Source organism: Psammomys obesus, unplaced genomic scaffold (assembly GCF_907164565.1).
Source record: "Psammomys obesus unplaced genomic scaffold, mPsaObe1.curated_primary_1811, whole genome shotgun sequence".
In the NCBI taxonomy this organism is placed as follows: domain Eukaryota; kingdom Metazoa; phylum Chordata; class Mammalia; order Rodentia; family Muridae; genus Psammomys; species Psammomys obesus.
In genome coordinates, this window is record NW_026591643.1 from 2500773 (window position 1) to 2518280 (window position 17508).

Here is a 17508-nt window from a genome sequence, read left to right on the forward strand (position 1 = left end):
CCATACCAGTTGTTGGACAAAGACAAGAGGCAGCTACATGACAGCAAAGCCCACGCTGTATTTGGCCCAGATATAAATTACATCACATTCAGGTAGTGATAAATTACACACAGAGATAGGACCAATGCACAGGACACATTCCACAAAAGGACAGTCTCACTTAAATACAGAGGACAAGCTACACTGACCGTAATTTACAAACAATTCCTACAGACTGAAATAAAAGTGAAAAATTACACCACAAAGAAGAATTTCTTTTGGACATTGAAATGATGTAAACATGAGGAACACGTACACTGAGAACATGGGTGTCGGATGCACCTGTGTGCAGTTTTGGCAAAAGCAGGTGAGGGGTTCCACAGTGGTCCCACGAAGCTGCTAGGCAGGTAGGTTCCCTGGGTGGTCACAGGCCCACTGATGACAAACATGATAAAGATCTAGACCTGTTGACTTTTTTGGAGATGAACATGGGAGACCTCTCACCTAGGTCCTCCCCCATCAAGGGCTGGGGTTGGACCTTAATTGTTTTCACTGTTTGCAAGGGGCCTTAGCTCTATTGCCCAGTGACGCCTTTAACCTGCTATTTTCTTGCTTTAGCCCCCAAGAAATATGCAGGCATGCACCACCAGGCTTACCTAGACGGCTCGTTTTTGGACATATTCTTCTGAAGTGTGACAGTGAATTCTTCGGTGCATGGAAGAGACAGCTTTGTCTCATTCTGTGAACCCGATGCCCCCAGTAAGGCCTGGCCACCAGAGCTGCCTCCATTTGTGTAGGAGCCAGAGTAGAAGTTCTACATGTACAAGGAAGGGCTACAGCCTGGCAAACAGCATGTATATAAAGTGCTATAAGTCGAGTCTACAGAAGCTCTAGCCACTCCACAAGAGCAGATGTATCTACACCTCAGTCGGGCCCCACCTGGCCCTGCACTGATCCCTTCCAGGCACTAGGTGCCCACCCAGGGCCTGCACACATTCCAGCTTTGATAACGTGGGTAACACCTAAATTTACCTAGCTTCAGAGCAGACAAAGAGGTATATAGCTCTGTCAGCTCAGGGCCACAAGCTAGATGAAACCTTGGAACTAATGTTTTCAGCTCAAACTGCTATCTGGTGGTGAGCCCAGGGGACTTGAGGATGCCATACCCATCCAGTGTGGGTGCAAGAGGAACAGGCAGCATTCTGTTTTTGCTAGGCCAGGGCCCAGCAGGGTTAGCTGCTTTGAAAGAAGACAAAATGAGATCAGAGGGCCCACCTGGATGGCCTGCATCCAGAAGTGTTGTGCCCAAGGTGTTCCAAGAGATTTCCAAGGAAGGAGTGTGATTAATAGGACCAGCTCCACTTAGCCTATAAGGACCTGTCTTGTGCAGAAGACAGGTTAGCCAGAGCCTCATGTCCATGTCATATAGGTTGGTACTACGGCAGAGTGAGCAAAGGCCATTACTTTACCCATTCCTAAATTTGCACGTGACATTGGATGAGAATGAGGGATGGACACATCCCAATACCCATAAAGATGCTATGGTCAGTGCTATAGCTAAGTCCATCTGTTGGCCAGCCAATGTGTGACTTGGAACAGAACCAAAGACATAAAGGCTGGGTGGTTGAGACCCTTCACCTTGTCTCCTCTATTAAGGATTGCCTTCAGAAGCAGGCAGAGTGTCCACTTTGGTATCCCTGATGGCGCCAGCCTTCCTGGGCTTCTGCTTGGCCTTCCTCAGCATGTGAACCTGTTCCAAGGCAAGGATGGAGGGTCAGAGGGACAGAGTGACATCACAGGTGATAGCTCTGGGAATTCAGGGCCAATGAATACTTCTTGGCTCTGCTCCACAAAAGAGGAAGGACCCGGTAAAGCTGCCTGGTGGGCAGCCTGCAGCCCACTGAACAGAGTCTTCGTTCTTACCCCTCTGAGGCTCTCACCAGGGACTTATGAGACCCAGAGTCCCAGAGAGCCAAAGCTTAGACCCACCTGGCTTTAGCTATTATACACCAGCACCCCACCTGGCCCCGACCCATTTTACCTCTGCTCTCAGCCTTGTCAACATACTTTAGGGGCAGTAGCAGAGATGATCATGTGCCCTGGGGCCTGAACCCAGGGTTCACCATCCACCTGCACTGGAGTAGCCTTGAGGAGTGTGACTCGGAAATAGGAGCCCTGAGCAATCCGGATTCCAGAGCGCAGCCCACCTTGTACTTGGCCCTGGGTAGGAGAAAAGCAGAGCTGGCTAGTGAAGGCCCAGGAGTACCCCAGGGCCTACCCACCAGCCTGCCAAGTGCTCACCATGTGCACGACACCTGTCACACCCACCACCTCCAACAGCCCGTCGTCTATACGTGGCTTCTCAAACCTTGAGTCGTTGTCAGAGCCCCACAGGTCAGCCCCTGATCCCCAGCTGCCCCCAAAAGATGAAAATACAAAGTTAGGTACAGACCAGACACAGACCCAGCACCTGGCTTAAACTGCAGAGTCTCTGAGAGCCCAGCCCCAGCACCTGGGGATGTTGATGAAGATGAGGCCCTCGATGCTGGGAAGCTCCACTTCCTGCTGCTCCACCTGTAACCGGATCTCCTTGTGTAGGCTTCTAGAGTGGCTGATCTTCTGCAGCCCGACCCGCACATACACGCCCTTGTTGTGGAACCTGCCACAGGGAAGTAGGCATCCCCAATTACCAGGTAAAAGCTGCTGGCTGCTGTAAGTGACCTGGGTCCCAGCCTTGCCTTACTGGTACCTGCTTGTGAATTTGCCAGGCTCCTCTTCACGTGCCTGGTGGAAGTCTAGGCTGAGCTCCGCATCGATACCAATGCCACAGTAGTTACTCATCTGAACAATCTGGAGACAGGGCATAACCAGGATGCTGGCCAGCCACTCTTGAGTGTCCCGAATTGTGCCAGACATGGCTAACTCTATCTGTTGTCTTCAGTGCCCTTTCCTAGGGTCCTCTCTGCTTAAATGCCACAGCACCCCCAGAGAAAGCAGAACCCCACAACCCCACAGGCTTGAGTCAACAAGCCCCTGTTCTGCCTCAGGTGACTGGGAGGAAAGATGCATATGGGGGGAGGGCTCACATGTAAGATTCTAACAGGTGCTACATGGGTACCTTGGGGGGCTCCATGTCTGCCACACTGTTCTCTGCATTGTCAGTCTCATGAGCATCTAGCAGGATTGTCCAGCGGTCCATGAGCACAGCATCAGCCTCATCCACAGACACCAGCACGGAAAATGGGTCCTCACCACTATAGCCTGCCCCCCAGCGGAGGACCCGGCCAAGGTCATTCCCTGGGGAACAGGAAATACAGCATAGTCCACACACCACCATAAACCTTTAGCAAAACCCACAGTAGGGACAGCCCTGAGACCCCATCCTTCAAGTTGATGACTGAGCCCACCTGTACCCAGGGGCAGGATGGCCACAGGTGGCTCTGGGCAGGCCAGATGGCGCCTTGTCTCCTCCAGGGCAGCGAGCACCCAGCCCACGGTGCCATCTCCACCACACACCAGTACCCGAAAACAGGGCACCTGGGAGAAAAGGTGGAACCTGTGTGGGAGACAGCATTCTGCCACTACCTCCTGGCTGCTCAGGCCAGGAGCTGGACACTCATTCTTGCCCTGGGCAGCCCTTCCCTTTTCAGATGTCCATCTCTGGCCACATAGAGGACTTAATGATTCCAGCAGTCCCATTTGGAGTTCCTACTAGCTAGAGAAGGGGTTGCTGTTTCCATGTGCAGGAAGACTCCAGACTCACCCAGGAAGAGGGCCCCCGTTGGTCAGCTCAAAGACCTGGTGTGGATTTAGCAGCTTCCGGAAACTGCAGAGCAGTTCTCGTCCCTTGAGTCCCCCACTCTTGGGGTTCACAAACACGAGGAGAGGGCAGCAGTCAGGAGGCAGTCTCGTGTGCTGAGAGGTGGAGGGCTGAATTATGTTAAGGTCAAGGTCCCACACTGGAAATGCTTAGCAGTGTCCAGCCTCAGTTTCCAAGCCTGCTAAGCCATAGGCAGTCCCTCCTGAGGTAGTGCACAGACTTCTCTCCACTCCATTACTGACCTCTCAGTAATCCCTTCCCATGAGAACACCACTGTGGCTGCTTGGAGCTCCAAGCACAAATGCCAGGGACATACCCACTGTGACATGTCGAGTGACCATTTCTACCTTCTTGCCTATAAAGCCACAGGCCCACGATGGTCCACAAATCCTACCTGGTATTACCTGCCACGGGCAGGCGGAGGGCTCAGTTCACAGGGATAACCACACATCACCAGTCATGGGAACCAAAACAGTCTCCCCATACATGCCAAGAGACAGACCCTAGGAGTGTCTGTGTTTGTAGACACTGGGCTGGTTTAGGCCTCTACAGTAGTGTTGAGTGAGGGCAGACAAGTCTGGCACAGATAAGGGTGGACAGCAGCACAAAGACTGTACTATGGCTAGGGCAAGGACAGATTTGGGATGGGGTGCCCAAAGGACAGGCAGAGCAGCTGACACAAAACAAAAAGGGAATATGGCCTCGTGCCTAAGTCTGCCACAGAGCTAGTGAGGACAGTGCCTGTTAAACATACAGGGAGCCCTGACATATATCCTTAAGCATTGAGAACAGCTACTTCCAGGGCAGGACCAGTGGGCAGGGGCAGAAGGGACCTCTAGGCGATGCCTAATCTGGCCATAGTCTCCATACTGACATACTGATTCCATTCAAATTGTGTTCCTCCTAGAATTGAGTCCAAAGTCAAGATCAGGACTTGGGGTACAAGCAGGCCTTGGATACCTGCAGGGACTTCATTGAGCCTAGACATAAATCCTGCTGGCACTCCTCATATGAAATCCCTTTACCCTCTGCTGACCTCTGGACTGCCAGGTTGTAAGAGTGGTAGCTGAAGTCACAGAGCTCCACCTACTGGCCAGAAATAACCCTAGGCACAGAGCTACCTGGGTAAATGTTGCGGCCAGCATGATACTGAAGAGGGCAGGGCCTGGAAGGATGTTGGCACATGGTCATAACACACTCTGGCCTTAAAGTGGGGTGGAGCTGTGTCCTGTGGTGATTTCCAGTAGGTTAGAAGCCTTGCTCCCAAGCACCGTGCCTTACTTGTTCAGAAACTGTGAACAGGCACTGACTCTGACCTCTGGTGTCAATCAGTCTTGTCCCATTTGGACTGTTGTAAGATAGACCAAAGTGGCATGTACCAGCCATCTGGCAATGAGGACATGGTCCCGGGGCATTAAGCTGGCCTCAGAGTCCCGACTACTCACCAGCACATCTGGAAGCACTAGTGCAGTCAGTGGCCGGCCATGCACTGCTGTGTCCCTGGCCAGCATGTATAACCGCTCAGCTTCGGCGAAACAGGTGACATCCAGAATTACTGCACCTGCCACAGGTGGGCCAAAGCTCAAGGTGGGTGTCCTGTGCACCCCCTCAGTCAGGAGTCCTGAGTCTTCTGGCCCCAGGTATCCAGGGAAGGCTTATCTTGTCACCCCACCCAAAAGGTATTCAGGGCAGGGTCTGTCCTATGCCATCCAACCCCAAGACATCTCACCCACAAAACCTCTCCTATGTGCCTTGCTAACCTAACCAGGCACCCAGGCAGACACTTGGCTACCAGTCCCAGCCCTAGCTTTGACCACAGCCAGCTCATGTAAGCTGACTATAAGAGGCAGCCACAGAAAGTAGCCACCCTTCCGGCAAAGACCTCCCATGGCAGGCAGGCCGAACTCAGAAACAGCCACTGGTTTCCCTGACCAACCATACTCACACCCAAATCCAGTACCATGAGCACTTCATGGTCTCTGAGTGTCCTGGGTTCGCATGCCAGAAAGAATGGAAGTACATCTGAAACTATCCTTCCCCATTAAAAGATGCAGGCCCAGAGAAAGGACAAAGATGGGGGAAATATCTAATGTCGGCCACATTGTAACAAAAGCAACAAAACTAAGGGATGAGTACAGACCTGTGGATCTAGAGAAGGGAGTAAAGGCTAGACTCTTCTACCCTACTCAGGAACATCCACCAGATATGGGCTTACCTTGTAAGGAGTAGACGTGACTCACAGACACCACAGCAGCTGCACAGATAGGTTGCAGTCAGAGTGTCATCCTGAGGGCTGGACCTGACCTCCCAGTCAGGGGCCAGCCTCCCTCCTAAGGGCATCTATATCCAGAGCACAGCCCACCCAAGTAGCCCTGACTCATTCTTTGGGGTCAGCTCCCCTGGGAATTGCCAGTGCCCTATTCCCAAGCAAGGTCCCTGACTCCTGAATGTACAGGGGTTCCTCTAGAAGAAGGACAGACTAAATACTTTAGGAAAGAGGAGAAGGAAACCAGAAGCCCTGCAGTGACTGCCATGTTGACTGGCCTGGGATGGGAACTGAGCTTGGGCTTCAGCTGGTACATGAGGAGGCAAGAGGACCTTAGGCTTAGTACCATAGTCCCACTGCCCAGTCAGGACCCTCTCCTAGCCAGGCCCTGGAGAGCCCAAGGTCACACCTTTGGTGGCCATGGCCTCATGCAGCAGGTTGCTGTAATCCTGGGGGGACAGGCCAGGTGGCAGGCCACCCACGAACATGGAGACATGTGGGACCGTGGCCCTGCTCTCAGCCACGTAGAACCGCGTCTGGCTCACCTGACGCACAGATGTCTGCAGGAAGAATAGGAATGGGGAATGCTGGGCAGCAATGCTCCTCCAACTCCCCACTTAGCTCTTCAGGGAACTGACTATGGTACTCTTGATACCCAAGGCCTCCCAGCCAGAAACAGGCGATATGTTATAGAGGACACTGCCAGGGTATCAGCTGCTGGTTGGGGAAGATATGGCATCTGAAAAGAAATGCCCCTCTGGAGCTGACAGGTGAGTGGACAGCCTTGGCGGCATTCTTCCACAGGCTGTGGCTAAGGGCTGGCAGTTCCCTGGGAGCATTGTTTACACCACTGACCTGTCGGATGTCCCAAAGTCGGTCTAGCAGAAGTTCCTCATCCACCAGCACTGTCCGTTGGACTGTAGGATTGAGGGACACAGGATGTCAGCACTGAGCTCCTCCCTTCCACAAACAGCTGCTCTTAGTCTCTGGGGCATGTGGGATGCAGGTGAATCTAGGTGGGACTGATCAGAAGGGCGTGGGCTAGTCCCAATGTCCTGGTAGGCCTCCCAGAGCAGCAGGCCCAAGCCTACTGAGAAATGCAGTACACTTACCTTGTCTGCTGCTCATGAGCACCTCAATCAGTTGGAATCTCTCCTGATCCTCAACCTACATAACATGGGTGAAACATCAGGCCTAGGGCAGAACCCCCATATCCACAGGACAGTCAGAGGGATGGTAGCCTGGCCCTTGTGTAAGTGACCCCAAAGTTCAGTGGGAGTTGACAGTGTACATACCTGTCGTCCAAACAGTGGAAGAACCTCTTGAACCACAGACTGGGCGGTACTCTGGGAGTTCACACGGATGGACACATAGGCCACACCCACCCTATGGAGAACAGGCTCAGAGTTTGGGCTTTGGGTCCTCCCTTCACCCCTCCCTCAACAGATCCTGTGCTTGCATCTTACTTGAGCCAGCCAGGGTAGATCTTCAGGATCTCCTCAGCACGAGGCAGAGACCTGATGACCCAGGCCTCAGACACGAAATCCCGGGGCCCAGAGCCTTTGCCAGCCTCCTCCTCAGTGGTCCCAGCCTTCCCCAGGGCCTGGGCATTACCAGACAGTGAGGTTAGGGGTAGTGCCTGCAGCTGGAAGTCCTGAGGGTCCTCATTGATGTAGTAGGCCCGAAGTGCTGCCTCCTGTAGAGGGTAGAGCCAAGTATGGAGGGCCACATGAAGAGGGGACCTGGTATGGAGAGCCAGGCAAGGGAGGTGGATATGGGGAAGTCAGCTGGGAAGGGGGCCAGATATGAAGGGAGGGCAGGCAGAGGGCTCCAGGCATGATAGTGTGTACCATGCCTCTGTGTGTAGGTTTACTCTTACCATCACCTCCTCATTCTGAGCCAGGCGGGAAACTGTAACCAGACGAAACTGATTTTTCCTCACAGAGTCATTGCCATCGAAGATCTTCAGGGTCTGTTTGGCTAGGCCAGAGGAAAGCAGATGAGAATCTTGGGGTCTGGGGCTAAGTGGGACAGAGTGGCAGCTAAGTGGGACACTTACTGGACTCTGTAGCTGTCAGCACCTCTCGGCCTGTGCCTGTGGCAGCACTTCCATCTAGGCCGTCATCCCCATCGCCTTCAAGATAGACAAAGCTCTTCTACTCAGTGCCTGGCCCAGCCAGGGCACACCCCAGCCCCACCTCCCTGCCTCACCGAGCTCCTGGGCCATGGCCTCAGGGATGCGGAAGCAGTGCATCTTGTTGAAGTTTCGGGACAACAGGCGCACACATGAAGGAGGCAGTACCATGGACCGCAGCCGCCCAAATGTACACTCAGGTGTGAGTGTTGTGGAGCACACTGAGTGGGCCTGGAAGGACAAAGGTAGGAGTCTGGACCCTGGGCAGAAAGCTGGCCAATTTCTACAGCCACCAGCCTAAGTGCCCACCTAGATGGTACACAAAGCCAGGTGCTACTCCATAACCCAGAAAACTCAGAAGGGCAGGAACTCCCCTCCTCCTCTACCCTCATACCCTGTCACAGAGCCCACCTACCTCATGGCTCCACCTCTCTTTTGTCCCCCACCCTGAGCTCCATTCATGCCATCCCCATGCCCACCTGCACACCACACCACTCGCAGCGTACGCCAGCCAGCACATCCGAGGAACCGCAAGTCTTCCTACAGACCTCACAGCGTGCTCCAGAAGGCAGGTTCCCCTCCCGCCAGTGGTGGTGGTACGTGTCCTGGGGACGGGGGCAGTCAGAGGCTCGGCCAGCCTGCCCCTACCAAACCTACCCCAGCACTGCACACTCACATAATCCTGCTGTCCGTCCTGGTGGCACTGACGGCAGTCGCTGCAGGCGAAGGGCACACAGTCGGGGTGAACGTGCAGCTCACACACTGGGGGGCGGGCAAGGTTAGGGGCCTCTTGCCACACCCCTGCCCTCCTCACTGACCTCTGAGCCTGGGCCGGCTCCAACCCCAACCCCTGCCTACTGGCCCAGCTTCTTTTAGACTGATTGCTTTCTGCCTGGTAGGCTCTTACTGTTAGAGCCCCCAAAGTCAGCCTGAGCCTACCATCCATGCCTTTGACAAATCACAGGTAGAGGAGGGCTGGGCTACCCAGGGCAGTATAGACTGGGCCTCTTGAGTAAGAAGCTCAGTTTCAAGGGGTTCAAGGGCCCAATGGTACCTTCACAGCGGAGCGCAGGGACCTCCAGGCTCTTGCGACAGACCACACAGAACTTGCGCTTGTAGAGCCCAAGGGAGCCAAAACAGTGAGCTACAGGGACCTATAGGGGCAAAGCAGTCCTCACGTTTGGGTCTGCCTGTCCTGCACCCTTATCCCTGGTAGCCCTGGGAAGTGGCCCAGCAACACCTGCAGGTAGCTATGTGGACAGAGGGGCTCACCCCTCCTCCTCCACCTTCAGAAGGCTGCAGCTCGAGTCCTGCTTGAGAGGGCCTGCCTCAATCCAGCTATACTACTGTGAGGCCTGGACTAGGACTAGTCCGGCGACTGTGGAACAGGTGAACAGAGAAAGGGCTCTGTAAAGAAGTCTACCTGACCCCCATTCCTCACTCCCACAGGCCAGCAACACTACCAGGCACCTGCCTGTCTTGTTAGATTCAGGAGCTTCCAATACCCTCCAGATTTGCCCTCTTGGAGGCAATCACAGTGACTGTGAACATGTGAGGGCAAACTGCCTTCCTGTGAAAGCTGATTAGAAGGATCAGGTCTTAACTGGAATAGTCCTTAGCCCAAGACTTAACGCACGCTCAACAAGCAGAACAGAAAAACTGCACACAAGGAGGGCAGTATGTATTCAGGATGGAAGATGATCTTTAATTTTTTATCTCCTCTGAGCATATCTGAAATAATACTAGTATTTCTTTTAATCACAAGTATGAACAAGAAAGCACTGAGATAATTTTAAAAAGCTACAGCCTCAACATGTCCACAAGGGCCTCCCTCTGGCAGGCATCGCCCTGAGATGACAGCAGCCTTTAGCACTCACACCAAGTAATCAAGTATCCACTGAGCATCAGGGATAAGGGAAGGCTGTCAGTGTTGAGAAGAGCTGTCAGCTTCCACTTCTGCCTACTGTGGCATCCCATCACACCCCTATCTGCTTGTCTCCTCTCCTCCACCGCTAGCAGGCAGGACCCACCCGCTAGTGCAGGTGAGTACACGCTCAGATCAGCAGAGCTGCCAGGGACCTGGCCTCATGACTGCGGGTGTTGGGAAGTGAGGCCACCATGCTCACTGTTCGGACTGTGTGTAGCTATGCTGCTTTTCATTACTCACAGAAGGGGAGTGTCTGTACTCCGCTAGGAGCCTCACTGCCCTCTCCAGAGCCCTATGGCCAAAACCTATTCTAACTCCAAGGCTCTGGGGCCTTTTACATAAGACTGTTACATTACAACCTCTAAAGGTTTATGTGCATTTGTGAGAAACAATCCAGAGATCCCCTGTGTTCTTTCCCCATTTTCCAATGTTAATAACTTACAAAATTAGCCAGTGTCGTAGCTAGAGGAGCATGGCGAGTGCATAGTACCCAGCCTCCAGGGCTCCTCATTCGGCCTGTCTGCAGCCACGTCTCCTTGCTTACCTTGACCTCTGATCTGTGTTCCTCTGTCTTCCTCATTCAGAGTGTTCCACAGGCAAGCATGTGTCCTCTGACACTGACTTTTCTCAGTACAGTTCCCTAGAGATCCACATGAGGTGCTCAGCTCCTCCACAGCTCCTTTCTTTTAATTGTGAGAACTCTGTCCTTTGCTCCCTAACCATAATGTGGCTACACTGACAACACAAAGGGCAGCTAGAGGTCAGCACTGGACCCCAGGAGAGCCATGTGCCCTCACTGCCCCACACTCACCCGTACTAGGCTTGGTGCAATGCTTGTGCATGGCGTCTTCACCTGCTTCAGGCACTTCTCATGGGACATGAAGTTGCAGACTGCAGGGAGGAGAGCTGTGTGAGTCAGCCCACCTTGCTAAGAAGCTCCATATGCGCCCCAGCAAGTGAGCGGTCCCAGGACTCAGCCTTTGCCAACATACCATAGGGCATCAGCGTTCCATAACAGGCTAGTAGCCCGCTATAAAGAGGCCACTCAGCCAGAGCCAATGTGAGAAGTTCTTGAGCTGAGCCAGTCAGCATGGCGCCCTAGCCCTGTGCCACTTAGTGGCAGGGCATCATTCCAGTGATCTCTGTCATTATGGAGGAGGCAGTAACACCATCCTCAAGGACCCAAGGGCTAGATGCCACAGTGGGACCACGGGGTGGGGGGGGAGATGAGTGTGTCCTGCTGCCTTGGGAGTGGCCCATGCCCTCACACTGACCAGAGCTCCCTTGTCTCTGAGGCCAACCAAGAAGCAGAGAGCTGAGTTTCCAAAGGTAAAGTGTACATAAACAGCTGTGGGAGGCACTTAGGATATACAGAAAACAGCTGGCTGGGGAGGAGCCTTATTTCCAGGCCTCAGCACAAATAGAGCTTCAGCAGTGAAACAAACCTGGAGATACATGAGGGGCTAGAAGCCTGCCCAACATATCAGAGCCAGGGCAGGGGCAGGACAAGGGAGTGAGGGGCTGGGCTCCACAGGCGGGATACTGTGGACAAGGCTATAGGAAAAAGGAACATGACTACCAAGATGGACTGAGGAGCCAGACCTATCTAGAGGGCCCTAGCTCCTGCTTCCCTCCTGCTGAGACCCCAGACACCTCAGTCCTAGAAGAGAACAAATAAAAGTTTTCCATGGGATGCTCCAGAAAACAAAAACTGCTGGAAGGAGGCTAGAGCTGGTGAGAAAGCAGATGAGAAGGCAATGACCTAAGAGGGGCCTTTCCCGGCACCCAGTCTGCACCACCTTGCGCGGCCTTACCGGCTGCCTCCTCTGGAGACTGAAGCAGTGTCTGTGGTGTGCAGAGCACCTTGTGTGGTCCTGCAAATGGGAGGCCTCTGCCCACACCCCGTGAGGGCATCTGCTGAGGTCCCAGCCCATTCCCCACAGTGATGCCTAGAAGGGTTTCTGCATCCTCTTCTAAGGACCAGGTTCTTGGGCTGCTATACACCAGGATTTTGCTTAGGTTTCCTGACTCCACAGACCCAGGGGTCATATCTGTGAGGGGTACCTAGAGTCTGTCCTTAGACTTCAAGTCCTACTTGCATTATCTCTCAGTTCTAGAGGTCTAGCCTCTGACCTGTAGGTCTACCTCCACTACCTTTACCTGCATAGAGATTAGATTTAGACTTGAAGCTCTGCTTTCTATGGCTTTCACCTATAACGTGAGTCAGAGGACCACACTTTCACCTGAAACCCTGCTTATGCCACTGTTGTAGGTCCCGGGGTGGCTAAGTCAGTGTAGACACCACAGCCTCCATCTCAGTGGTACTCTGGTTTTGGAAGAGGACAGGTAGGGCAATGTAATATTTCTGATCTGACAGAGAAAACCAGGTGACCACTCCTATGTCACTAGGACCCCTGAGGTGCCATGACAATCTTGTCATCCCCACCAGCAGAAGACAAACCTATGTGAGGAGCTACTCTGGCCTTGGTGGTTCTGCCCAGAGCACAAACCTGTCTCCTTAACAGGACAGATGCTGCTCTACTGGGCCCACCTTTAGTCCCTGGTCAGAACACAGTGTCAAAGACCACAATGCTCCTCACAGATTCGGACTTTGGGTCTCAGGGCCTGCCTCGTCACAAGAGTCAGAGTACAAAGAGGGCCAGCCGTAAAACGGCCTGGTAGCTGAGGAAGAGGTGCTTTCCTCTGCCCTGCCCAGCCGGCTTGGCAGCTGGGTGAGAGCTGTGTTGGGACATGCCACATCTGTGAAGAAGGCTGGGCCTGGCTCTCCAAACAGCTGAGCCTGAACAGAGCAGCGTTCAGTCCCTCTGTGCAGTAGCACTTGGGACAAGAATGGCCAGGGCCCATGTCAGGCCAGCCCTGCTTGCCCACTCCGGCTGTCCCAGTCGTTTAGGAAGCCTCACATGGGAACACCAGAAAGAGCCCCATTACCTCAGGTCTCAACCCTACCTTTATATCTCTATGCCCAGGCCCAGCAACTGCCTTGACACACACCTTGCCTCTTGCAGCCCTGTTGGATTCCAACTACGGCACTGCACTCTGCCTCCAACTCCCACTAGGAAATCCTGAGATCCCAGGCCAAGAGGGACCAGACCCAGGGCACACCTTCTTCCTGCCCCTGAATGCAGGCGTCACCTCCATAGGAAGGTCCTACTCAAACAGGAGACTGTCTCTGAGCCCATTGCCAAAACGGACAGGGCTCAAAGGTCAGGGCAGTGTTCGGGGAAGAGGGCACGGCTCCTGGGAGCGGCCTCAGGACGCGGGGTGGACTCTCACCATCGCACAGGAAGCCAGCCAGCCCCCAGATGAAGTCCGAGCAGAGATGGCAGAAGGTAGGCTTGGTGAGTGTCACCTTGCGAAAGCTGTGACCAGGAGCTGCGGGGCCAATAGCTCTCCAGGTCCGCTCCGGCCCTGACCCGGGGCGTGCGCGGCCCGAGATGCCCAGCACAGGGCTGCCGGCCGGGCTTCCGAGACGTGGAGAACCACTGCCCGGCCAGGTCCGGGCCCCGGGCTCGGCTGCCGCCGCCATCCACGACCCAAACGCCCCAGCTCTAGCTGTGCGCTAAAGCCAGGTCCGCGGTGTAGGAGAGAAGAGGGCCCTCGGCAGCGCCCGCTCCGGGCTTCCGACTGCGCTACCTAACGCGCAGGCTCGCGTGGGCGGGGCCGGACTGGGGAGACTGGCGAGGCCTCCTAAGGGGCGGTGCCGTCCTGCTGAAGGCGGGGCCTCTGCACCAGACTGAGGGGCGCGGTGGCAACAAGGAATGGGCTAGATTTCCCACATAGGGTCTCAGGGTACTGGATACGAGGCCTTTATTCGTCTAAGCAAGGGAGAATCCATATGCGAACATTCATAACTAGCTAGGAGCTTCAGCGGGCTCCCACAAGCTGCTTTACTCCGTGGCAAGACTTTCCAGCATGTTCCAGGGTTTTGAGGACCTGCATGCAATGGAAGGACATCCACAGAAGCCACGGCTTTGTGCTGTCCAGATAATGCCCGTGACTTTGGACCTACGAATCACGCTTCCCCTATTGCCAGCAGCCCTCAAAGGCCCTGCTTCTGTAGGCTTCCCCTGATTTGGAGTTGGGGAGACGCTACTGGCATGATGGTTCAAGGTGCTCTAGCCGGATCCCCAGTGGCCATACAGTGGGGACCTGCAGGGTAAGTGCATTAGGGAATGGAAACAATGGCAAGAGTACTATCAGGAGAGGCTGACATCACCAGGGCAGAACGCCTGCAGAAAGAGCCTGGGATGAACCAGAAACTCTTGAGATGAAAGCAGGAAAGCCTGCCTTGAAGGGCTTTGCTTACTCAGGAAAGAAAATGACACAAGAATGGCCAAATGTCAGAGGGAAGACCCGTGGGACACTGGGAGAGCCTTGATCTTCCGTTTTCAGGACTTCTCTCCATTCCGGGAAGGCCCAGGGCATTGGGGATGCAGCAGCTCTTCTGATACAGTGTCTGAGGCAGACAGACCGCAGACCGAAGGATTAACCGGCCAGAAGCAGTCACTGGCCTGTGGAAAATCCAGGACCAAGTAAGTAGAGCTCAAGAAGAGCGTCCAAGTAGGAAAACAGCCAGTGAAACCAGCTGGCTGAACAATCAAGGAAGAGAAAAGGCATGCTTTATGAATGATTCCTCAATTCAACATCCTTGTAGCAGAACTCCCTTGTAGTATCCGCTTTGACAGTCCCCATTGTTTCGCTAATGAGCTCCCTGAATCTTATTTTTTAAATCACAGTGCACACTGAATTGTGCAGTAAGTGCTGGTAGCGCCATGTAGGTACTGTGCCCACTGCTAGTTATTCTGCTGCCAATGGCCCAGGGTCCTAACCACTTACTTTAATGAATACGCTTTATGAACATGCTGTCCTTGCTCCTGCATGGCCCTTGCCCAGATCCTCATAGAGCTGGGGTGGCACAAGAGGTAGCAGTGCACATTAAAGTCACTTTAGAAAATAATGCTAGACTGCCAGGCAGGGTGGCACATGTCTTCAATCCCAGCACTCAAGAGGCAGAAGCAGGGGGATCTCTGTAACTTCAAGGCCAGCCTTGTCTACATGGTGACATGAGAGGTACATAGTAAGACCCTGTCTCAAATATTAAATAATAATAATAAACTTGTCTTTACATATATTTACACAGAAATTAGAGCGACTGCTTCTAAGCTGTGTGGAAGGCTCCTGGGTTGCACATTCTGCAGACTGTGGACCCTTAAATCTGCATTCCATGCTCTCTGCTTGGATTGCAGAGGACCTTCACCCACCTTAAACTGCCATTTTCAGACATCTTCCTGTTTTCTGCTGGGCTTTTTGTTCTCACTGGCTGGCAGAAGCTCTTGGTGTCTTTGCAGGGACCTCAGGGAAGTCAGGTGCTTGTTACCTGCAGTAGTTCTTGTCCTAAAGAGCCTCGTGGATGGATCCCTACCTATGCTGAAAGGAGTGCTGCATCACTGCCCGCAGGGGATAGTGAGGGCCTGCTAGCCCGTGGCACTGGACTGAAACCTGACCTTGTTTCCTACGTGCCTCTGCTTACAGATACCCTGTTTAATAAGTAACAGATAGCAACCCTTGCTTCTGCTGGACTGGGCGTGCTGCCACTCACACCTGGAGCGTAGCTGATACATCTCTTTCTTCTGTAAGAATATGGCAGCCTAAGAGACAGGAAATAGCATACAACACTGTGCTACTTCCTCTATGACCAACAGAAGCAAGAAAAGGTACTACAGATGAGCAGGGACAAGCAGCAAAAATCTACATGCTCAGACTAGTATGATCCTGAATGACTTAAAAACATGATAATATTGATTTGGATAATACAAACACGTTTTGGGAGTTTGCAGAGTCAGGACCTGTGAATATGTGTCTTACAGGCCAGACCTCCCTCCCAGCAGGTCCGTCCTTCATAGTCCTGAAGGCTAGAAGCCCTTCTCTGTAACCTGTGTAGGGGGCCATGATGTTTCTTCTCCAGCCATGTGTGAGTGATCACACTTCCCTTGGCTGAGGGCCCAGGGGTCATCCTGCTGGTCATTTCATGTTCCTGTTTATGGGTGAACATAAATAACCACACACACTTTTATCTTAGAGCTGACAGGTTGGATCTGGGGTGGTGGCACCAGCCATCCAGTGACCTAGTGCTGTCAAAGGACAGCTTGTCCCCACAAAAGGATAGCTAGGCCAGTACTGTAGAACCAATCCAGACCTGAGCAGCTTAAAGTGACTGCCTCCCCATGGAAAAAATATAAAGCTACTTATTATAAAATTTGGTATGTATTTTTTCAGAGTTAGAGATTGTGGTGGTTTGAATGAAAATGAAAATTTTTCAGAGTTAGAGATTGTGGTGGTTGACCCCCATAGGCTCATAGGGAGTGGCACTATTTGGAGGTGTGAGCTTGTTGAAGTGTGTCACTGGGGATTGGGCTTTGAGGTTTCAGAAGCGGGGTCTAGTGGCTCACGTGCTCTTCTTGCTGCCCGTGGATCCAGATGTAACTCTTAGCTACCTCTCCATCACCAGGTCTGCTCAACTGCCACCATGCTTGCTTCCATGATGGCAATGGTAAAACCTCTGATCTGTAAGCCATCCCCAGTTAAATGTTTTCCTTCATAAGGGTTGCTGTGGCCGACCTGAGTTCAAGGCCATCCTCTTCATGAATGCTAAGGGGCCCACCAGGTAGTCAAGGATCTGGATCGGAGGTGACACCTTGGGCCTGCTCTTATGTCACATCTTCTGCTAGCTCCCTGTGAAAGCATACTGTTAGATCTGAGACCCACTGGATAATCTAAGATAATCTCACATCTCAAGATCCTAATGCAATTAGAATGCAAATCCCCTTCCCTACATGCAATAAAGACTGCTTGTTCTGAAACTCTGACGGTGAAGTCAGCCTTGCTCCCTCCTTTAGGGCCTGCACTGCTATTGACTCCCTGGACACATTCGTCCTTATGTCCCCATAAGACGCTTCTACCATCATGGCTTTCTGCAGACCCAATTCATAAGATTTACACAGCTTTTATACCCTACTTTTCGTTCTTTCTGGCTCCTCTGCATTTGTCTGGGGATCGCTGTCTTTCTGCTTGAAGAAGAACAAGAAGAAATATTTCCATGGTAAGAAATGGGCGGCAACGGTTGTTCTCACAATTTCTCTAAAATGTTTCTAATCAGCCTCTACTTTTCAAAATATCTGTGACATATAGATCTATTTCTTATTGTGTTGTGTAGGCTGGCCTTACACTCCTAGGCTCAAGCAAGCCTTTGGCTTCAACCTCCCGAGTGTCTGAGAATCAAAGCCTATAACACCCAACTGGAAATGTTTTTTTTTTTTTGTTTTATTTTTTGCTAAATTTAGAATTTTAAGTTACCAGTTGCT

General features: G+C 52.8%; 1 protein-coding gene across 3 annotated transcripts; it reads right to left on the reverse strand.

Annotated features, from left to right (window-relative positions):
- Positions 1 to 38: 38 nt before the first annotated feature.
- On the reverse strand, positions 39 to 15554 carry Dgkq (diacylglycerol kinase theta). Of its 3 annotated transcripts, none has more exons than XM_055611644.1 (23): positions 15409 to 15554; positions 10938 to 11017; positions 9254 to 9353; positions 8876 to 8961; positions 8679 to 8804; positions 8277 to 8430; positions 8125 to 8199; positions 7945 to 8045; positions 7532 to 7761; positions 7361 to 7451; positions 7178 to 7232; positions 6921 to 6982; positions 6475 to 6625; positions 6015 to 6053; positions 5245 to 5360; positions 3743 to 3909; positions 3387 to 3535; positions 3098 to 3276; positions 2729 to 2829; positions 2492 to 2638; positions 2281 to 2392; positions 2047 to 2199; positions 39 to 1729 (listed from the first exon to the last, which is right to left on the reverse strand). In XM_055611644.1, exons 2-23 carry the CDS (start codon positions 11004 to 11006, stop codon positions 1631 to 1633), a joined length of 2562 nt encoding a protein of 853 aa, XP_055467619.1. In that variant the 5' UTR covers positions 11007 to 11017; positions 15409 to 15554; the 3' UTR covers positions 39 to 1630. The 3 variants fall into 3 exon arrangements, with proteins under 3 accessions (XP_055467619.1, XP_055467617.1, XP_055467618.1); XM_055611642.1 differs by lacking the exon at positions 15409 to 15554 and adding an exon at positions 13421 to 14147; XM_055611643.1 differs by lacking the exon at positions 15409 to 15554 and adding an exon at positions 13421 to 13843 and having other exon boundaries at positions 3743 to 3894.
- Between the last annotated feature and the right edge of the window lie 1954 nt (positions 15555 to 17508).